A 23,602-nucleotide genomic window follows, 5' to 3' on the forward strand; every position below is an offset into this window, starting at 1 on the left:
CTGAATAAACTACAATTCATATCATCATCCGATGTTGATGTGAAAATTTCTTCAGGGAAATAACTACTTTATTCTCTCTTTTTTTATTCGATGCACAATGATTGATCTAAAGCTGTTAAGTTGCAATTGTAAAGATGTCCACCAGATGTCGCGCTTTCCCGACAGGCACCTTTCGCAGCCTCCAGTAGCGCAGAGCGCTAGCAGCCAGTCTCCCAGCATGCCTCGGTGTATGCTACTCGCCTAGCCACCTCTCCAACAATGCAGCTTTTAATCGCGCTGTGAGTGGGAATCTAAAACGCGTAACAGCGCACACTTGGCAACAGCCGCTTAGCGGTGCAAAATATGAAAGTCATTTAATTGTCTTCATTTGGTCACACCTACCCCATTCCGGGTGCATTCATTTTGGACGTTGTGGAGTTTGATACTGGGTGAGTACTCATGAAGCTATCAATCGCCTGCTAGTATGCAAATACGGCTTGTTGTGACCACTGCTGCTAACAGGCTAGCTAATTGGCCAGATGAGACATATGGCCCCTTTGCCCCCATCTCTCTATATACTTTGGTATTACACTAATGCATACGTCTACTCCGCCGTATGTTGTTTTTGCCTTTCAATTTTAGATTACGCCTTAATCCATCACGGGATCTAGCTAGTGGTGTATACTTTGGAGGCAGTTGTGCTATTCTTTTAATCTATTGGACGTCGTGAGCAGACTGTGCTTTTGATATTTTGCTGCTGTGGAACACGTCAACCTTGTCGGCGTCTGGTCGTTGCAGTACCTTGCTGTAGTCTGTATTGAATTACTGGGGGTGCCCCCGGCGATACTACGACCCGAAATCAAATCTGGTGTTCATTTCCGAGGCCAGAGCTCCCCGGCAGATCCATGTCGTTTAAAAAGCCCCTTATTATCGCAAATCGGTGTCCAGTCATCTGTTTTGTATGTCACTGTTAGACAATCGGTGCGTTAAGGTGGAAACAAACGGGATTACATTGAGATCCACATTATACAGGGACGAGGGACACTCAATGGTTCTTTTATTGTAAAATGTAGGCTACCAGGGATGTCATCGGTCTACCGGTGTTACTCACTCGAGATCATAAAAAATATTAGAAAGACAGAGTACTCCTTTTGCTTGTCTCTTTTCTTCCACTCCTTATCCTTTGAAAATAGGACAATATCTTGCATAATTAATCAGATTTGAATATAGTGGTAAACCTGAATACTCTGTAAACCTGAATACTCTGGACGGGACATGGCGACTCGTTTATATCCTGTACAGTCCTTCTGATACAGTTATACTCATCCCTGCCAAACAGCCCTGGTCCCACATCTCATTATATCATTATTATAATGATACATTATGTATTTACAGAAATGGGTTTCCCTAATCGGCATCTTTGTGTTGACAGAAACCGGTTTATAATGTATCCTACTTTATCAAGCAGTTGGTACATTTTGTTTGTTGTAATTTAGTTGGAAGACTCTTAAGAAGACTTCTTAATTTAATATTATTAGGCTAGGTTATATTAAACATTTGACTCATCTCTGCAGTTTTCCATTTTTTTTGTGTGTGTGTCAGTTACAACACTCTCCCCAACTCACTTAGGGTTAGACCTCAGCACATTATATTATGGCGCCCATGGGACACATACGTCTGTTTGTGCAGTAAGGGTCCTGGGCCGCATGTAAAAGCTCGCTAATTGGTTTTTCCTCCTGTGGTCTACATTATTAACCACTACTGTAACAGTGGACGGCAACATCAGTCCAACAGAATTCCATGTCATTGCATCTCTTGTTGAACACTTAATCGGTCAAATGTGTTAACAATTATAATCGTTGTAATGTGCAACACATTATTTTTATTGAAACATATTCTTAGCATTTACGTGTAAACCAGCTCCACCTAGTTTATCGGCTATTCATTAATGTGTCAGTGGGTTGACCTGGAGTTGTGTTTACTCTGTGGTGGCCCTTTCTAAGGTGTGTTTGTCAGGGGAACTCTGCTGGGTGTGGAAGGCCTTGGATTTGACTATGGGCTGACTGCTCACAACTTGGAGTGAGCTTTCCCCACTAATGAGCATCTGCTCTTTTAAAGATGGCGAACGCCAGACGTCAGCCAATGTCTTTGAGTTGTCGGCTCACAACATAAAAAATTGTTTCATGATTGTGTTCCGCCAGGCAAGCAAAATATTGTGAATATGGCTTCTGACATTGAACAGATGCATAAAGTCAGCTGCCCACTGCAGGAGAGAAAATGAAAATGCAGGAGAGAAGAAGCAAGGTGGGGGTGTTCAAGTTCAGAATGACTGACAGAATTTGAATGATTCACAAACAAAACAAGCAGCTCGCCGGGCCTGGTCGTCCATTGCACTGGGAATTTTAACATTTTCATATTCTCGGATATGATGCCCCAATACCCCTTCTCCAGAGGACGTTTTTTATATGAGCAAATGTGCTGTGCGCCTCAACTAACGCAGTTTAAAAATAAACGTCCGGACGCAAGGCAAGAGCAAATATTGAATTGCACGCCTTTTGAAAAACTGAATGGTGTGACGAAATGGGGTCCTGTGGTGGCCTTCTTTCAGTCAATTCATTACTATATTTATATTCCAACAACCCCCTCATTTACGCTTTAACGTCCTTCCCGGACGGCACAGTCTGGCAAATAGATACATTCCTGCTGACAGCCCAAGAAAAACTCATGTGGTCCAAATTCATTCACAAAGCCCCACGCGGGCTAATCATGGCGCGTTGGCATATAGACGAATGCCCCCCGTAGACACCTGCAATTCAGATCACCCTGGTTCTTCTCCCACTAACCATCAATACCTAGGGGACAAGGTGCAGCCTGGGAACAGACAGCTGTTGTCAGTAAGGTGGGGCCTGGGGGTAATGTGGTGTGGTACCGTGGAGGCTGAGCCGGGCCAATAAGCAGGGGGGGAGGGGGGTCTCTAGAGGATGCCAGCAAACTGGGCTTCTGTCGGCTCTGCTGTGGCGAGATAGCAGGGACAAGGGTTTTGTCAGCAGACTGGATTTCTGAGGCTACATTCTTAATTTGGTCGGCATTCATCTCTAAACAGGACGGCCGCTTCCTCTCTCTAAAAAGCAGACTGGTGAGGTAAGATTTCTAGTTTTGAGTATTGCAATGATTTTCTCAAATCGTGATAATTCTGCTGAGGAAAAGGGCGACCTGGAACATTTGATTCAAGTAGGGAAAGTGGAATTGAAGAGCCAGACTTGATTAAGGTTCACTACATAAGTCTTGTACTTAACGCTTCCGGCCAACTGTTATTGACTTCCTTCCTAAAGCAGCGTTGCAGTAATGATAAAGGGTTCCTGGGTAAATGAATGGCCAAGAGTTCAGGCCTTCTGGAAACTGCAGCTTCTACAGTCACATTTATTGTGCCACAAGAAAAAAAGAACATGGACAATATTCTGTTGCATCAAATAAATTCTGGAGCTATTTCCCAACATTAGCATGAGTCTGACATTTCTTTCTTCGCATCTTATCCCAGATGTGTTGAAGCTGTCAGTGGATGTTTATCTTATGTTTCATTTCCAATTTGCAGCGCTGTAAATGTTTGGTATCACAATTCAAAATGTGTTTATGGTGATGTGTCATGCAATTTGTTTCCGGGCAGGCTTGAGGCAGAGAGGGGAGGGGGCTAAATCTGTGAGATTTGGCTCATGTTGTAGTCCTACAAAATGCCCCTTTCTTTTGTAAGGTAATGTTTTTATTTGGGATGAGTTTTCACAGGCATACCCCATAGCTACTTTTCTAAGCTTGGCTAACACATGAAACGAAAACCAGGAACTGGATGTCCCCATGCGCCCTGGGGCGCTGGCGGTTAACCTCAGCTCAGATGGGTCCATCCACAGTGGGGTTGAAGAGACAGAGGAGGAAGAACAAGAGACTCCTTTTTGATACCGAACGCCTCTGCTTAACGGAGCCTTGACATCTATTCGATCTCGGAGGCACGCCGTCGCTCCACAACACAAAGGGACTTTGCTATCTCTCCCCGGCCTATTCGTCTCGCGGTCTCGGACAGCGTGTTGCAAAGCCGAGACGCCCAATGACAACGTGTCATTATGGCCCCGGCCCGGCCAGCTAGTTAACACTTGGCACTGCCTTAAAGAGGCAAGACAAAGGCTTGGCTAAGGGTTCCCCACCGTTTTGCGGTGGGGAAGTGACCCTTTTAATTGGGTGACTGACTTGGGCTTGTTTGATCTGCAAATCTGCCCAGATAGGGCTGTGTGGCTCTCCTGTGGTGTAACAGGTCAGTTGGTTTGTCGATCATGGGTACTCGGAAAAATGGCTGAACGATAGAAAAGACAGTATGTTCAAGTTGAATACATCCAATAGACAGTCGGATCAACAAATAGTGTTATAATATGTTATGCAAATATAAGTGTTATTTCAAAGCTTCTGTTGTCTTGGGGCAGGAATCCGCAATGAGTCATTGGCCCGCTATTTTCCATGCTCCCCTTTTGCCATAATACTGGCCTGCACTGTTATAACAGATGATTGGCCTCACCAGTTAGGAAAAGTAAATTATTTTCAGGCGGATTACACACGTTGTCTTTTATGAATGGAAATCCTGAAAGCATGTCAATCAGTGGCCTATAGTAAGGATGCCTTTTTCTGACTTGGTATATCCAAGGCCTGCATTTTCCCTTGCATACTCTTCTGTGCCTTTAGCTAAATTATGCAGCCAGGATGCTTGAAAGCATGCGGCAGTCTGTAATTAGATTTTGGTAATGAAAGGGTCAAAAGCTCAGCTATCTTCTTAAAAGAGAGTTCTGTGTGACTCCATCAATGTAATTAGCCCATCACATGCTGCATGTACTGGGAACACGTACCCCTCCTCTGGTCCCAAGACCAACTGGACGGGATACTTAATTTAGAGCCTTTTTAATCAAACAATTAGGATTAACTTGTTAGCCTAGCATTCCTTGTGTAATGTAAGCAATCTGCTCCCACAACTGTTCACAACATTTCATAGTTATTATCAGATACTTTGTTTATCGTTTAATGAAAAGGCTGTCTGAAGTTTCCCCTATGCCTCAGTTAAATATTCTTTTTGGCTGTAGTTTAAAAAAAAAAAAAAAAAATAGAATGCACATTTTTGGATGCTATTTTATATCTCTTGAAAGTACTGTGGCAAAAGGCTGCCTTGTCCTGGTTAGGATCATGGGGGAAGATGGCCAAAAAAGCGTGACGTATGGATATTTACAGACAACTAAAGCTCAACCTGGCGTGCGCTGCTACTGTGCTGTGTCTAAACTAACTGCGACGCTATCTGTCTGTGTCTCCCCTGGCCTTAATTGGTTGTCTCTCCAGCGGGCTGCCACCCCTGCAGTCGACGAGGGCTCTCTGTCACCTCGCTCCGGCAGCTTGTTATGCATCAGTCCTCACTCCCCGAGTCCAGGTGACAGACTCGCAGTGTTTGGCGGCGAACATTTCCGTTGTTTTTTCCTCTCTGCGCCTCACGGACCTACAATGTCACCAATGTCCTTGTAGAACTTCACAGACCACTTTTTATTTACCAGCCTTCTTCTTCAGTTTTGGTTTGTTGTGGTGCAACGTTCTTCAGCCTCTATGATGACCCATCTCTGGGATTGACACTTTATGTATTTTTAGCAATGTCTTTTTACCTTTTTGGTTTGAGACTGTTCAAAGTTAGTCTCCCCACAAGGACAAAAAGCCTTTTTCTGTATAGCTCCCCTGCTTTGTCATAATGCAGGGAACTTTGGAGCAGGGAGTGCACCCAAGCCCATCTGTCATTACCAGCAACCGGGCTCTCTCTCTTTTGCTCTTTTATACTCTTGTTCCAAGCCTGTTTAATCTACCTCTCTTTGTGTCTCTCTCTGGCACAGCAAATGGGTGTTAAGTTATTGACTCTTCATTTTCTTATAAGAACCCATAGACCTTGACCGTGTTTGTTTTTCTAGTTCGCACCGATTGATCTCGCTCTCTCCCTCGCGTGTGCGTGCGTGCGTGCGTGCGTGCGTGCGTGCGTGTGCGTGCGTGTGTATTTATGTAATCTAGGCACACACATGAGTACATTCTTTGCGTGGGAGGTAGTCCACAAGGCGTGGCCTCTAACGGCTTCTGCGCTGGCTTCTTCTCATCACACAGAAGTGCTTTACGACCAGGAGGTGGTCGCTGTGGAGTAATCTGCTGATAATGACCAAAATCTCTGAGCTCTGACGAGCTGCTGACTAACCCTTGCACCTGTTAAACACATGTAAACAAAACCCATGTAAACACAAACACTGGTGTTTGTGAGAGCTAGTGAGAGTGTGTTTTTTATTTTCTTGTGGAGGTATTTGCTCCAGGGTACATAAGGGTTTATGTGCTCGTGCAGAGCACCTCCAGTCGACTCTGTGCTGTAACAAAGGGAGGGCACGGAGATATGGTAATGGCTCCTTTGGGGTGGGGGGGTGGGGGGGGGGGGGGTGTAGGTGATGCGCTGTGATCCGTGGCTGCAGCAGCTGCTCTCCCTGCAAACAGCGGTGTGACTGTGCCCTGCTAGCAGCTGCCTCCCCCTCCTCCATCACTTCCATGTGGAATGAAATAACATTCCCCTGCGTGTGTGCACGCACACGCGCACGCACGTCGCCAGCACACACGCACACAGGGGACCGAGAAAACCCTTAAATGAAATCACGATTAATTATGCAATGGTGGGTGTGCGGTAAAAGTTTGCCTGGCAGTATGCAGCATGCACACCGCTGTGCCTTGTGATGATGGGAGCATCAGCGGCTCTCCAAGGGTTGTGCTAGGAAAGTAATTGGAACATTTGTATTACTGCCACTATGCACCTGACAATGCCTAACCACAGTCTATGCACATTTTCTGAATTTGTATTTTTTTTTAATCCAGAATGATAAACTAACAAATAAGCTGCTTGTTGTGTCCCTCGGCGATGAAAATATTCGATGCAATTGTTTTCCACAGCCTTCAATATTGTCATGGGCTTTTGACGTTTGTATTTGTATGAGTAATATTCCCTTAAGCTCCTGACAAATGTGCAGAAGGTTGTGATGGATGACCTCCCATACCGTCTCGCTAACCTTCGCACACCCCATCAGGCATTTACCGTCCGCTGCCTCATTCACCCCCCACCCCCGCCCCACCCGGTTCCACAACAGGATTTCGATGGCCATTCTGGCGGTCTGGGGATTGTTTTTGGGGTGGAGGAGTGCGGGAAAGGAGTAGTGCTGCTGTACCTGGGTGGAGCTGATGCTGCTGTACCTGGGTGGAGCTGATGCTGCTGTACCTGGGTGGAGCTGATGCTTCTGTACCTGGGTGGAGCTGATGCTGCTGTACCTGGGTGGAGCTGATGCTGCTGTACCTGGGTGGAGCTGATGCTGCTGTACCTGGGTGGAGCTGATGCTGCTGTACCTGGGTGGAGCTGATGCTGCTGTACCTGGGTGGAGCTGATGCTGCTGTACCTGGGTGGAGCTGATGCTGCTGTTTGGGTTTACTGGTCCCAGCCTGCGCTGGACTCCACCAGACACAGTCAGCACCCCCTCTTCCTGCTGCTGCTGCTGCTGCTGTCTGTTATTAATTCAATGCACATCCCATAGGGAAGATCATACTGCGCTATTTATAACGCTCCCAGCAGTTTGTTTTTTAAACAGGAAGTTAAAATGTTGTAGTTGTACAACCCGGGTTTGTCTCTGTGGCTTAACTCACCGGCTTAACAAGCCTAGAGTGTCACTGAGACGGTTCGTTAAAAAAAAAGAATGCTGCGTTGACTGTTTCAAACTAGAATTGCACCGTTCTAGTCAACATCCTGACCTGCTGGTCATGGATAAAGCAATTTATTCAGAAAGTGTGTTCAGGTTTGATACCACATGCATGGTGGATGATTGCCTTGAGGAGCAAGGGACTTCCAAAACCACTACATGATGTATTGAACCGACATTTGCATGAGCATCATTTGTCCCTGCTGCTGCCACCTTATTCAATGCCTCTTCACGCTGTACTCGGTTGACTGCACAGAACACTGTATTATCCCAACTGCAGTATAAGGTGAAGCGCAGGGCTCGCCCCCTTGCTTGTTAACTCTTTGCAGAGGGTAGGCCTAATGCTAATCTTTGTTTCACTTTCTCAGCCTGGCCTCAACATGTTACAATTTTCCATTTTATGATTTATCCATAATGTGTCAACCCGTATGCAAATAGCGTCTTCGGATCTGCTTTCAAGTAGACACTCGTGCTGGTCTTTCTCTGGACATCAAAGACTTGGTGTTTGGACATTTGAATGTTATGAGAATGTCTCTGCTTGTTTGGTCAATTGTATTCACTTTCTACTCTTTATTTGAGTCATTTGGTTTTTGTATTATTGAGTTAGTGGCCCAGACATATGAAAGATGATTAGTCAAAACACACACACACACACACACACACACACACACACACACACACACACACACACACACACACACACACACACACACACACACACACACACACACACACACACACACACACACACACACACACACACACACACACACACACACAGCTCTTGGCTAGATTAGAGAGCCCAAATCCCAAACTACATGGATTAAGTTTGTGCTTGTGTGTGATTTCGTTCAGAGTCCCCAGAGGTCGGCATGAACAGAATTCCCCTTTTTCCCCCGCAGGGCCTAGTGCTGGCATTTTTGTTGTTACTGGCATTTTTTGTTGTTACCAGCATCTGTTGTTTCCCGTCACCCTCCGGGCACAGGCAGCTGTGCAGGAATTAATCTGACCCATTCCGATGATCCCAACTTGATCACACAGTGGGGGGGCAGATGGGCTCAGAGACAGTGAAGCAGGACGGCAGTAGCAGGTCCACCAATAGTCACGTGCTAAGCCGGCTCAGAGATGAGCTGAAGACCACCAGCAGTTTTGTTGTACCCCAAACTGTAGTGGTTTACTTGTTTCTGGAGATAAAACAGAATTCCCCTACAGCTAGAGAAGGTCGCGTATTCATTATTGGTTATCGTCTTAGAGTGGAGTCCTATTTACGAAATGAATGAATACATTAGCATATGTTATACAATGTTTCTAGTTGGAATAATGATCACGCCTATGCCCTGGACTGTATCCCTAGGGGTTTACCTGTTGTAGAGTAATCAAACTAACGAATTATTTAAAAATATTTTTGAATGAAAAAAAACGTATTGGTATCAGATAGTTTTTTCATTGGCGTTTTTTCTATTTTGGACCATTTTCCTTATTAATCGTACATAATATTCATGAACATTGTGTTCATACATTATTTGCTCAGCGATAACATTAATGCAAACGCTCATTTGTTGAGAGTACAGGCATAAGTATCAACCAACTGACAATCATTGAGTACATTGCAAGTTGTGTGCCAGGAATCAATCTGCCAGCAAAAGCTTGGCATTGGCGTTCGTCCGACAATCGGCTGCATTACTTTCAGAAAAGTCTCTCGGTTCTGAATATATTATGAATTCACTGTTCACTGTCAACCATTTATTAAAAGCACCGTCCTAAGCACTTTAACTGCAGTCAACATTAACTTCATTACAACATTGGAGATACATTTGGGACCATTCCAAAGATGCTGCATTTACAAAGCTTAATACAAAGAATTATCTTTGTGTCTTTAAGGCTGACGCTAACCCTGCTCCCACCAGCTGGAGGGGACTAATTGCAGGACGCTCTTTATAAGTCCATGGGTGTTGGGACTTGTCTGCTACTGGGGGGGCAGGGGGGCAGAGGGTAGCTTTTGGCCACCAGTCATCCTTTGGACACTAAATCTCCCAAATAATCTCTGCATGCCAGCCATGCCAGTCAGATAACCTCAGTGGGCAAGGAGTTCCTGTTTTCTGTCTGGCATCAAACAGCGAAAGGATTTTGTTTTGTTTCAATCAAAGGTTTATTTTGGTCTCTAATCAGCGAAGTGGAAATAGTTCCCACTGCTACAGACCGAGTCTGAATCAAGGGCCGTTCGAATTCCTCTTTCAACAGGACACAGAACATGTGGCTCACCCGGAATGGCCCGAGTTGTGCCACGGTACACTTCCCACATGATGGGCAGTGTGGTCTCTGGGTAAGGCCCACAGCAATGTAGGCTCTGTGACAAAAACAGTGGGGCGCATGGCAGACCTAATGAAATCCTTTCTGCTTTTCTGTGTCGTAAAGTATTTTTGGCTGTAACTGCTTTGCATGTGACGCCAGCAGGGAACCACAATTTGGTCTGCGGTTTGCTTCCAGCCAGGTGTCCGGTGCGTACAGCGTGCATAGGTGACTGCCATATTGAATTCTCAACAAGGCAGAGAGATCTCTGTACGTGAACATCCTCCGAGATGTTCCAATGGTGCGATACTAATGGTGCAGAGTTTTCTGTGTCAACACCAATTGTCCTTCGATTATGCAAGCGTGACCAAGTTAAGAGTGCACACCATGTCAAGGCTCATAATTGAGCAAACATGGTGCTTGGAATTCCCATGATTACCTGGATTATTGCTCATTCAGAATCAGTGTTTGTTTCATTCATAATGTAACGGAATGGTTAAGAAAAGGATAAACCGGCTGTAGCACTTTTCCTTTCCACAACGTATGTAACGTTAGGTCTATATATTTTTAAGAAACTTTGCATTCAATATATCCAATATATTTAATTGTAATCTATTCATGTATGTATCCAATTACTTTATTAAACTATTTTAAGTGTGGAAATGGGCTAGCCTAATATTCAGCTCTTTAATGAAAAATAAATTATTGGTATCAGATAGTTGCTTGGTATCGGCCGATTCAAAGGCGTATTGCTCGGTATTGGTAATGACAAAGTGAGGTCGGTGCAGCTCTTTATCAAGCATAACTGACTTGTGAGCAGCTCTGGGTGATGGGCGGTTTAACCCGCTTTTGCATTGATTGCCCACCCGCCAAGCCCCAGAGTCGAATCAGTCTGACTCGGGCCAGGTGAGGCTGCTCAGACCATCCATCATGCACACACGCACTCCCCACCAGTTGATTACATTTGGAAAACCGGTTGCCAAATTACGTTTTAATGTGGGCCTGTTCAACGGCAACGGTTCAATGTGCCGTCCAGAGCCCCTCGGCCTCACACAACGCAGGGGGGCCTGGCACGTCCCTGACCCGTCTGTTTTCCTCACGCTGTCTGCGCAAGGGAACAAGCACTATATAGACCTATCTCGTTCTGCTGTTTGCTCACGATGTCGCCATATCCCACTAATTCCAGACACTGCGTACGTGAGGTGTCAAGGCTGCGTAGATGTACACGTATTCATTTTGTTTTGAGTGGGAACCTGACCACATATTGGTTTTTTTTCTCTGGGCACAGCTGCTTATTCATCCAGCCCCCTCGTCTTGAGAGGCATCAAGCATCATGCTGGGTAGACTTTCAAAATAACAATATTAACTAAAGGTAAGTGCATAAAAAATATATATTATAATAGTAATACAGTCACAAAAATATTATTCTAATAATAATAATAATAAAACAATATATTATTTCGATGTGAGATGCACCCGTCCTGACTGCTCAAAGGGAACAAGATAAACAGCCGTATCATTTTTGAATGAAAACAACAGGCTTTAGGTTCTTGGGTGGTTAACATTTGTAATATTGCCTCAAACCTCCTGACTTTAAAGGATGCCAAAACGTTCTTGTATTACACTGATTGAATTGATTCAACCTTGATTATGCGTCAAGTGTTTTTCTCCCCCCAGAGATTGTAGCGAGCATGCGCCGCGAGGGCTGCAGCTAACAGAACATCTATGGGTGGAAGTCGTAGACATCTTGAGGTGTTAGGAGACCGGCCTTACAGTCAGCTGCAATTCTTTCGATACAGGGTTTATTTCCAATACATTTAGGTGACATCCATTATTCGGACAAAAGTCTACATCCATTATTGCAGTCTTATTGTTTATTTTGTGATGAATCTTACTGATCTCCTGTGATGATTCCCCAGAGAAGAGTTGCATGAGCTTCAGGACCTTCTTTATAAAGGCAGGCATTGAGCATTTGTTATGGTGCAGGGTCAGGTGGTCCCAGCGGGCTCTCTGTGTGAACACTGCGGCCTCTCACCTCCAGTGTCGGCCCATGATGACAAATGGCTCTGTCCCACTTAATGCAACGGAAATGACTCACCACTACCTAGGCTGCAGGCTGCTGGAGGGAACAGTAATTGGGCGGCTTTGCTCAAATGCATTTTTTGGCCCCTTGAAAAGACATTTTAGTTTTTCCTTTTTTAATGGGGCAGAGTCATCAGACAGTCGGTTTTGGAGACACTTTTAGAAGCTGTTGTGTGAATAAAAAAAAAAACGATGTAATCGGCTCTAATAACCCTCATATGCTTTCTGCCCCCTTTCTGTTGAGGTTGGAGTTGGTGGTCGTTTTATGCTAACTCTCTCTCTCTCTGTCTCTCTGTCTCTCTCTCGTGTTTCTTGCCAGGTGTCCATATGGACAGGAAGGGAAAGATCTGGATGCCTGCCCTTTCAGCAGATGAATGAGCAAAACCCATAGAGAGGCAGAGGCCCCGCCCGGAGGAACAGCCATGCCTTCCTTGGATCACCGCTTTAGGATATCACGTCATCGAATGCACCATTGTGTTCTCACGTGACTCCAGCAATCAAAGCTGCAATTCAGTACAAATAGTATGGGTCTACGCTTTAGCTAGCGGCGGCATGTTAGCGGAACACAGGTGAGGCTGTTCCCCCTCAAGTACCTCCCCCCTCCTCAGTGACCTCTAAGGGGTAAACAAACGGCCACACGGGACTTTTCTTTATGGAAGGGGCGCCTGGAGAGCACCTCTGATTTCTGCACCCCTTCGCCCCAGCAATGAGGCTGGACCACGGCCCCGGCCGACGCCCATAGGGGCGGATCCCCAAAGGGGCGGATCCCCATAGGAGGCGGACCCCCGACCAGCAATGCAGCGCAACGGCGGTGGCGGCGTGGCCGGTGGGCAGCCGTGGGTGCTGCGGCGCATTCGCCTCACCTGGCTCAGCTTCATGCTCTTCTTCATCCTGGTCTTCTTCCCGCTCATCGCCCACTACTACCTCACCACCATCGACGAGGCGGTGGGGCCCGACAAGCGGCTGTTTGGGCCGCGGCCCGGCGGCGAGCTGTGCGAGGCCAAGCACGTGCAGGACCTGTGCCGCATCCGCGAGTCGGTCAGCGAGGAGCTGCTGCAGCTGGAGGCCAAGCGGCAGGAGCTCAACGGGGAGATCGCCCGACTCAACCTGCGCATCGAGGCGTGCAAGCGCAGCATCGACAGCGCCAAGCAGGACCTGCTGCAGCTGAAGAACGTCATCAGCCAGACGGAGCACTCGTACAAGGAGCTGATGGCCCAGAACCAGCCCAAGCTCTCGCTGCCGGTGCGGCTGCTGCCCGACAAGGACGACCCGCCGCTGCCGCCGCCCAAGTCGCCGCGCGCCTGCCGCCTGCGCTCCTGCTTCGACTACGCCCGCTGCCCGCTCACCTCGGGCTTCCCCGTGTACGTGTACGACGCGGGCGCCTACGCCTGGGCGGAGCGCATCGACCCGCTGGTGCGGCAGGCCTTCGAGGCGGCGGTCAAGACCAACATCTACGTGACGGCGGACCCCAGCGTGGCGTGCCTGTACCTGGTGCTGGTGGGGGAGCTGCAGGAGAACGCCTCCCCGCCGCCGCCGCCGCCCGCCGAGCTGGAGAAGCAGCTCAAGGCCCTGCCCTACTGGCGGGCCGACGGCCGCAACCACCTGCTGCTGCACCTCTCCCGGCAGTCGGTGACGCAGAACTTCCTGTACAACGTGAGCACGGGGCGGGCGGCCGTGGCCCAGGCCACCTTCCTGGAGCGGCAGTACCGCGAGGGCTTCGACCTGGTGGTGTCGCCGCTGGTGCACGCCCTCTCGGAGCCCAACTTCCTGGAGATCCCGCCGCAGGTGCCGGTGAAGAGGAAGTACCTGTTCACCTTCCAGGGGGAGCGGCTGGAGTCGCTCCGCAGCAGCCTGCAGGAGGCGCCGCCGCAGTCGTTCGAGGAGGAGATTGAGCGGGACCCGCCGGCCGACTACGACGACCGCATCATCGGCACCCTGAAGGCGGTGGCGGACAGCCACCTGGACCAGGTGCTGGTGGAGTTCACCTGCAAGGCCCCCCGGCCCAGCCTGCCCACCGAGTGGGCGCTGTGCGGGGAGCGGGACGAGCGCCTGGGGGTCCTCAAGGTCTCCACCTTCGCCCTGGTGATCGTCCCCGGCGACGGGCAGCTGGTGGCCTCGGCGGGCTGCGGCATGCGGCTGTTCGAGGCGCTGGAGGCGGGCGCCATCCCCGTGGTGCTGGGCGACCACGCCAAGCTGCCGTACCACCAGCACATCCGCTGGAGCGAGGCGGCCATCGTGGTGCCCAAGCCCCGCATCACGGAGCTGCACTTCCTGCTGCGCAGCCTGTCGGACAGCGACCTGCTCAACATGCGGCGGCAGGGCCGCTTCCTGTGGGAGGCCTACTTCTCCACGGCGGAGAGCGTGCTGAGCACCGTGCTGGCCAGCGTGCGCACCAGCCTCCAGGTGCCGGCCGCGCCCATCCGGGAGGAGCACGCCCGGGAGATCCCCCACAAGGCGGGCAAGCTGGCGGGCACGGACGCCAACCTGGCGGACAACGGCGACCTGGACCTGGGCCCCGTGGAGACGGAGCCGCCGTACGCCTCGCCCCGCTTCCTGCGCAACTTCACCTACACGGCGTCGGACGTGTACCGGGCGTGGAACCGGGCGCCGGGGCCCTTCCACCTCTTCCCGCACACGCCGCTGGACCCTGTGCTGCCCTCGGAGGCCAAGTTCCTGGGCTCGGGCACGGGCTTCCGGCCCATCGGCGGCGGCACGGGCGGCTCGGGGAAGGAGTTCCAGGCGGCGCTGGGCGGCAACGTGCCGCGGGAGCAGTTCACGGTGGTGATGCTGACCTACGAGCGGGAGGAGGTGCTGATGAACTCCCTGGAGCGGCTCAACGGGCTGCCCTACCTCAACAAGGTGGTGGTGGTGTGGAACTCCCCCAAGCCGCCCTCCGACGACCTGCTGTGGCCCGACATCGGCCTGCCCATCGTGGTGAGTCGCAGGGCGGAACCATTTGGGGTATTAATCCAATTGCGATAATTTAGATCAATATTGCGATTTAATGTGCGATTTTTCTTTTTAGAGTTCCTTATGTTCTGTATTATTCACTAAACACAAGCAATAAATCATTCTATAGTATGACCAACACAACATTGAAAGCTGTCAACGTATAAAAGCGCTCTTTCCTCTACATTAGGCCAGGCCTATGTGTCGAATTGATGCATGAATTGATGTTATAACATCTTTATTTAACTGTTAAAGTAAATATGAATCTTACTGATCTCTCCAGTCAGTAACCGTAACATATCGCAGCCGTTGCGAAATGCAAATGGCGTTCTATGGCATGGAGATTTGTGTTTGAATTTGATTAAGCGCTGAGCCCTAGTGAGTAGTACCGCCGCCGCCGCCCGCTGCGCTCGGGGCAGACCCAAGCCCAGCGCTCCATGTAGACACAAAGGACACCAACGGGATGTTTTTAGGTTTATTTTTCGTAAATATACATTTGGAAGCCATAATCAGCGCCTCGCTGAAATGCAAATAGCGCACGCTGTTATTTGCCGCCGTCTCGGAGGGAGTGCGGTCTGTGTTCTGAGTGCGTTAGCCTCGTGCGTCTGAGGCTTTGAAGCTCGCTCCCAGCCCAGCAGGCGGCCCCGCTGATTACAGCAGCCTCAGTACCGAGACGTGGAGAGCTGCGTTTGATTGAAGCCCACAATAAGGGGTTTTCAGATGGCTCATACTGTCAGTCTATGGCGAATAACATCGAAACGACCGTGTACGGAACATAACGTCCTGCCATATCAAAAGATCAGTTCATGAAATCGGTCATATTTGATGACTGCCTCATCGTCATCAAATGTGGAATTGCACCACTCTCTTCTACAGCTGTGAGACAGCACAATGGTAATATAATAAAACCAAAATAACCCTTGAAACAAATAGCTCATGACCTAAGTCATGAGTTAAAGACGAGCCACAGCAGCCAATGCACGTCATGGTTTCATTGTGAACCTTTCAGTGGCTGTGTATTTGCAATCCTCCACCTTTTTCTGTATGGCTTGCATATCGCCTGGAGCTGAACGAGCATCACCTCTCTGTGTGCAGGTGGTCCACACGGAGAAGAACAGCCTGAACAACCGCTTCCTTCCCTGGGACGCCGTGGAGACGGAGGCCATCTTGTCCATCGACGACGACGCCCATCTCCGCCATGACGAGATCATGTTCGGGTTCAGGTTAGTCCACTGCAGCGGCTCTCGACATTCAGACTATAGCCTGAGACTTCTCGGTTCAGCAGCACAACAGTCAGAATATTGTATAATAGGGTTGTTCAATTAATCAAATATTTATCACCATTTTTTTTTTCATATTTTTATTCATTAAATGTAGAACAGCTGGATACATATTTGTACATTGTTTTCGATCTGAATATTTATATTCAGATCGGATATATTCCGAAAATTTGTATATTATATTTGGGGAATTTCAAAGTTCTGATACAAAGCGTTTTATTTGGAGATGAATGCAGAAAAAATGCATCATGTTTTCAAACAAAAAGGAAATCATTTGAGTTAATGTGATTTCAATATTGACCAAAATATCGTGATTATGATTTTTTAGTAATCTAGGAGCCCTACTGTAAGCATTTTTATCACAAAGAATATTTTTTCTGTTAGCTAGAACGACTCCCTACTTGGATTTTAATTAGGTCAATATTTAAACTCCAAGACCCTTAGGTGCTGTAGGTAAGAATTTGAGAGCTTTAATTAAAGTTTTAATTACAAGATATGACGTAGCCATCGGTTATCTATTTTCCAGTGAAATGCTCTGTGAGGATATCAGTTCTGGTGGATTGCACCTGCACCAAGATAATTTGTGTTGTAGACCGTCCCTGGCTCTTTTTCACCAGTCAGGGCGTCTTTCTCTTGATTGGTTTGGGCATCCATCTTGCGTGTCATCAAATGCATCCACACAGTGTTCCTATAACTCCACCACAGGTGTATGAATATAGTACTTATTTAAATAAATGTATGGGGGTTTATTTCCACAACGTTGCTCTCCTCTTCTCTGCTCACTTTACAAATTTCAAAAGTATAAGAAGTACCTACAGCAGCATTAAGTTTTGACTTAAGTATTCTTAAAAATATTCGAAGAATACTAAATCCAATGTTGCAGGCTCAACATAGACTTTCTGGCGCTGAATGGTCAGGAAGTGACACCACCGCGGTACAACAAGGGCAGCTTGAACCCCAGGGTCGTCTCTGCTGCCAACGTTCTGTACCTGTAACTCTCAGCACCTTTTACTGGACCTGATCCCCCTGTGACTCACCTGGCCTGTAACCACCTGAACCCAAGTTACAGTACAATGCTTCTCTCTCACAGCGCCGCTCCCTAACCCCCCCCCCCTCTCCCCCTGCTGTCTCTCTATCCCTCCCTTGCATTTATCTCTTTGTGTATTCACTCTCCCTTACATTAACCCGCACTCTCTCTTGCTGGCATTCACGCTCTCTGAGTTGTGGGAGAGCTGCCAGCGATGCAGCATGTCTGGACAGGCCGTGTGTGTGTGTTTTGTGTGTCTGCGTGCAGACGGGGGGTCACCTGTGTTTGAATTATCGCTATCTACCCCCAGAATTACACAGGAATGCCGTCTCACTCCAGCCCCGTTCTCGCTCTCTGTCTCAGTGTGTCTCTGTGTCGTCTCTTGAACTAGTTTACTTCCCGGCTGTACGACGCGGCCCTTGAAGTGGCTCTGTGTAATCCTGCCTTGACAACACAAGCGGCTGCGTCCCCGTTGTCTCGAGTGTGAGCTGTCGGCACGAGGAATTCCTAGTGTCCCATTTTGATGAATTACGGATATTTCTTTTTTAGTTTCTTTGGGCCTCAGGAGAAAAGCGATTTGACGCCAGCACGCGGGGTTGCTTCAAATTCATTCACGGTGCATATGACAGTACCTGCCCCCGTAAAATAAAGAAGGATTTTGATATTTTTGGGTTAGGCTCGAATCGCGGATGTTTCCCCAAGGGGGTTAATAACAGCGTGAGAGAGCTGTACAGGAGGAACATAAATCAGCCTGATGTGGTTAAAAGCGGTACCCTGTGTCTAGACATGCCCCATAATCACCACCGTCGGCCACAATAACAAATCATCACCGCAGATTCACGACACATTAAGGCCTCGTAACTCCCCACTGTGATGATGAGCCGATCCATCAACGGAATCACCACGCACTCAAATCACACATCCGTGTTTATTTGTACCTTTTCTTTTCCGTTGTATCATTTCAACCTAGGAATGATTTGATCCGTTGTAACGTTGTCTCCCCACCACCAACAGGGTGTGGCGCGAGGCCAGGGACCGCATCGTAGGCTTCCCGGGGCGGTTCCACGCCTGGGATCTCAACCACCAGTCGTGGCTGTACAACTCCAACTACTCCTGCGAGCTCTCCATGGTGCTGACGGGCGCTGCTTTCTTCCACAAGGTGAGGCCACGCGCACGTACGGGAATTGTATTTATTATTGATTTATTGATTTGATTTTATTATCCAGGAAAGCATTAAAGGCAACAAAGTTACAATTTAAAACAGGCCTGACTCGGTATAAAGCTGATGTCCAGAAGGTTCCTGTTCTGCAGCATATATAACATAACAGGAACAAGGCACATCACACGATACATTTACACAAAGCACATAACAGGAACATAGCATGTCAGACATCAGCAGGACAATCGCATAGACGACAGACTGAACACACACAGTGGTCTATAAACAGTCGGTGTTTGCAAGTGTGTTGAGGAATAACAGTTTGTATGTACTTTTTGCATTGTGTGATGGATTGTAAGGCTCTAATGTGTTGAGGGATGCCATTCCAGAGGCCATTGTACCAGTGGGTTAGATCTATTCTTTTTGTCAGGGAAGCTGAATTGTGTGTATTTGTGTGTCTCGCTCTGTCCCCTCGCCGCCTGCAGTACTACGCCTACCTGTACTCCTACGTGATGCCCATGGCCATCAGGGACATGGTGGACGAGTACATCAACTGTGAGGACATCGCCATGAACTTCTTGGTGTCCCACATCACCCGCAAACCACCCATCAAGGTCAGCTGGTCCCCGGTCTGCTGTCACTGCAAGGCCTCATGCATGCGTTTTGTTTTTGCTTGCCACAGACTGATTGTGATTTATTCGATGAGTGGCCATTTTAGCTCAGTGACTTCCTCTGGTGATAACGTAGTGGTGTAGCTCACGGCTGTAATATTGAAACAGCTTTAGGAAAATTAAAATATAATATTTAATAATAAATTAGATTCGAAAGGATAGATGCACAGAAAGAAAAAAGAAACATGACTAGCCTAGCATAGCCTAGCGTAAAAACTATATTTATTTGTAATCTAAGTTCATAGCCAATAACCCTCCATGCATCATCATCTGAGCGTACTGTACCACCCCGCCGGCTCAGGTGACGTCTCGCTGGACCTTCCGCTGCCCCGGCTGTCCGCAGGCGCTGTCGCACGACGACTCGCACTTCCACGAGCGCCACAAGTGCATCAACTTCTTCGTCAAGGTGTACGGCTACATGCCGCTGCTCTACACCCAGTTCCGGGTGGACTCGGTGCTCTTCAAGACACGCCTGCCCCACGACAAGACCAAGTGCTTCAAGTTCATCTAGCCGGCCCCGCCCCCCCCTGGACCCCGGGGGGGCGGGGCAAACACGGCTCAGCGCCTGAGGTTTCCACCGCCGTCGAAAGCACACCAGAAGTACACGTACGTGCGTGTGTTAAAGGCCTTGACCTGAAGGCATAGACGAGGGTTCCTTTTTATTTCACGAAGCCGTTGCTTGAACTGTGCTCTGAAAAAAGGCCAACTGAAAAGACAACGGGCGAAACTACCTAAAGTCAAAACTGCTACATAGGAAGCCAACGCTGGGGGAGGAGCAAAGGAAAGCACGTCTGTCTGTTGTGATTTGTCCCCCACCCCCCCACCCTACTATCAACCACTACAGATCTCATCCGCACCACTTAAGACGCACCGATGGGCAGCGAACGCTCTGTTGATGTCCGGTGGCCCGCTGCCACATGGGACCTGCGAGGGCCCCACCAGACAAACCACCAAACACTGGCGTTAATCGCTGACAGAACGGACTGACTGATAGCGGCAATACGTTGTGTCGGCCCCCCGCTGGAAACATTTCCATTTGGGAGAAGGAATCGGTGTGATAGGCAGTCGGTTGCTATTGCACTTAATTCACCCCCCACCCCATCTTAGATCTACATACTGAACTTAAATGTTGTATAGGAAACGAGAGAAGCACTGATGGTCAGAGGTATTTTATTGAACATTGAATCGAATAATTTTTTTTGTATGGTGTTTATGTATAATTATCTCAATCTTTATGTGGAAGAATGACATTGTCCCCACCACGACCACCCAGAGCTGTGCGTTCTACATTACACAGATGGAATATGTGTAATGTAAAAATGACAAAAGGGGACGAACAGACATGCCCAATAGTCTTATTTGTTTTCCTACATGGTCCTGAGAACATATGCTAAACTAGTATTAGGAAAGAAATAAAATCCATTTCACCTTCTTGCCCAGCCTAAAAAGCTAACTTTATTTTAAATCATGTTAGCATCCTAGGACGAGACACTAGGTCTCTGTCAATCAATATTATCGTTTTGATTCCTAAGTTAATATACGTATATATAATAGGACAGTTTCTCTCTGGACTACAGCCCTTAAGTCGCACGCCTGGCAAGATGAAAGCAGTCAACACTAAAAGATATATATTCAAACAATTAGCGGTTAGATATGAGACACTCAGAAGCAGAATCGTCACTTTACATGGTCGGGATTCCTTTTTGTAATTGTTTTTATACGCCATTGCTCAATGAATGTTTTCTTTGCCAAATAGGTACGCCATTTGTTGGTACACAATGGATTTTGATCTGGGTACTCGATGTGAACGTTTTTTCTATGTCTGTAAGCAGAAGTCCGGTACAGCACCTCTGGTACAGTGTGCTGGTGACCCCCCCCCCCCCAGGGGCCCGCTGGCTCCTTCACCGTAGCAGAACGAGGCCCCGCCCACTCCACCCTAATCGGTTGTAGTCCCATCTTCAAGAGGCCCTATGGATCATGTGACTTTTTAAACTACAAGACTTGTTTGTTTTTTTTAAAAACCCTAGAGCCCATAGTGTCTGTATATTTCGTGAATTTATTTAAAAAAAACGGAAAGGAATCTTAACTTGGAAGATTCCCTCTGCAAGAAAATATTATTTTCTTTAAATAAAACAAACACATGCAATACTACAAAATGAATTTGCAATACTTAGAAATAGTTCCTATTCTCCTGTGTGTATCCCTTGAGTTGACGGCACCCCCTCTGTGCAATTAATTGAAGCGCCATGGAAAACCGATCTCGCCCTGTGCTCTGGGAAATGTGGCAAGACGACAGACATGCCCAAAAAAGGGCTGGCTTCCTGCAGGACCACACTCCATAAAACAAGTCTGGTCTTCGCTTATAGACGACACATCCTGACCCCTCCCCCCACCCCCCGTTGACGATCTATTACTTGGGTTGCTCCGGGGAGCTCGTTAACGCCGCCATCCTCAGGCCTGGGTCTAGGGTCAGCTGATGTCATAAAAAGGTGCAATTGAACTTATCTCCCCTAAGCATTTCGTTCTTTACTGTCCTGCTTCTTGCTCCAAAAGGAATGGTGGCACAGCTGGTTTTCCATGGCTGCGAGCCCTGGAGGGAGAGGGGGTTTGGGGTTAGAGGGCCACAGACATTCTGTAGAGTGTGGAGCTGGGACAGCGCTGCCCAGAGGCTGTATCCACGGCTCTGAGGGAGGGGGAGGGGGGGGGGGGGGGGGTCCACCTGTAAAGGCACTGCCCTGCCACTGCATCATGCCAGCCTGATATGGAAAGTGTAACAAACACGCCTAAAAAAAGCCTGGATGAAATGAAATTAAACAAAAGAACTTGAACCTTCTTTGACTCCATGAACTCATTCAGAGATGAAACTTATCAGGTTACTTATGCCCCTGGTTCCAATGATGAGGCCAAGTGGTCCATTGAATTTTCCCCATGACCTAGGATTCAGGGGATGGGTGCATGAGGAACTTGAGGCCTCTAGGATACATTATGGGATGGTTTTAGCACCCCTAACCCAGCGTAGGTGGGTTAGCTCTGACACCACTGTAATGGGGGGGGGGGGGGGGGGGTTTAGCTCTGACTGAGAAGATGGCTGTGCTGCTACACACTCCAACGACATTGTTAGTTTGTGGGTGTGTGTGGCAATTTGGCCACTCCCCATGCATCTGTTTCATCCTAAACAGCAGATGTAAGAGCATGGTCTTCAACAAAAGTCCAAAAAAAGATTTAATAAAAAAAAAAGCTTTTTGTTCTATCTTTAACTCCCAGGCGGACTGTTTTAACTGTATCTGGAGGCGGCATGTCCTCAACTCCTCGTGTCACTCACACTGGAGATGAAGTAGAAAGTGTAAACCCTCTGTCGGCAGGGCTGTCTCTTGGAAGAACACTGCTGTCACAGCCAGAGACGCTGTACAGGTCTGTGCATTACTTCCTCCTGAACGGGGAAGCGCCCTGTTTCTACACGACTAAGCATGGATGGATGCCTGGCCTGTCAGGCGGGCGACCAATCAGAGCTCCCCATCTGGCAGTACACACGCACCGACACAGCCAAAACACACCAGAATCCACAAGTTGTAACAGTGGCATGCAGACTAGTTTCCTATACCTTTGTTGGGTAGGAAGAAGACAAAACCACCCCACCCTTGTGATTAAAGTGATGTTGGATGCATAGTTTTAAAAACAAAAAGAATGGCAAAAAAAAATGTGTCACACGTATCTTGCAAACACAACCCTGAAACCATTTCCAACCTGTTGACTGATCATTTCACTGGTAAAAAATCTAAAAAGAGAAGCAGAGTGGTACAAAACAAAAAAGCCTATTGGATCGGATACTCTCCAGGCTGCATGTAAACACATTGTATCATAAAGCACAACTTGTAAAGCAATAGAAGCTGCAGCGTATCACAGGCCACGTTTCAGAACAGTCTTTAAAAGCATTGACGGCTGGTCGGCGGCTGTGGTTAATAGAGAAATGTGTGGTATGCTGGTATCAGCCCGAGTCCACGAAAAAGCCTGGTAGAAATGGGGAGGAGTCCCAGATCCAGCTCTTTGGTCCATGATACGTACGGAAAAAACCAACAAACCAAAACGTTTGACTGTGATTCAGCTGGAAGTCGCTTAATAAAGGTTCTGTAAACAGGTACATGCAATTTCAAGGTCATTGGAAAACACACACACACGCACACGCACACCCACGCACTAAAACAGTTGCATTTTGGTTCTGTCCTTTCAATGAGTGGATCGAGGTCTATGCCTCCCGTCGGTTCGCCCAGGTGGATGTCATTCCACGTCGGCGAGAAGCCCCCGGGCTGAGGCTTTACCACGTCCATCCAGAAAGCCCACCTGTCACTCCCAGCGCGGCCCGCTGAGTCCACATCGACAGTTCATCTAAA

The 23,602-nt window shown here is 48.0% G+C and overlaps 1 protein-coding gene across 2 annotated transcripts; it reads left to right on the top strand.

The window, feature by feature from the left end:
• The first annotated feature begins 225 nt into the window (after positions 1 to 225).
• On the top strand, positions 226 to 21,887 carry extl3 (exostosin-like glycosyltransferase 3). Of its 2 annotated transcripts, XM_056581242.1 has the most exons (7): positions 226 to 428; positions 11,335 to 11,418; positions 12,448 to 15,062; positions 16,173 to 16,300; positions 18,399 to 18,543; positions 19,029 to 19,157; positions 19,516 to 21,887. In XM_056581242.1, exons 3-7 carry the CDS (start codon positions 12,924 to 12,926, stop codon positions 19,723 to 19,725), a joined length of 2,751 nt encoding a protein of 916 aa, XP_056437217.1. In that variant the 5' UTR covers positions 226 to 428; positions 11,335 to 11,418; positions 12,448 to 12,923; the 3' UTR covers positions 19,726 to 21,887. The 2 variants fall into 2 exon arrangements, with proteins under 2 accessions (XP_056437217.1, XP_056437216.1); XM_056581241.1 differs by lacking the exon at positions 11,335 to 11,418.
• The last annotated feature ends 1,715 nt before the right edge of the window (positions 21,888 to 23,602 follow it).

The sequence above is a fragment of the Gadus chalcogrammus genome, chromosome 21, assembly GCF_026213295.1.
Source record: "Gadus chalcogrammus isolate NIFS_2021 chromosome 21, NIFS_Gcha_1.0, whole genome shotgun sequence".
NCBI lineage: Eukaryota > Metazoa > Chordata > Actinopteri > Gadiformes > Gadidae > Gadus > Gadus chalcogrammus.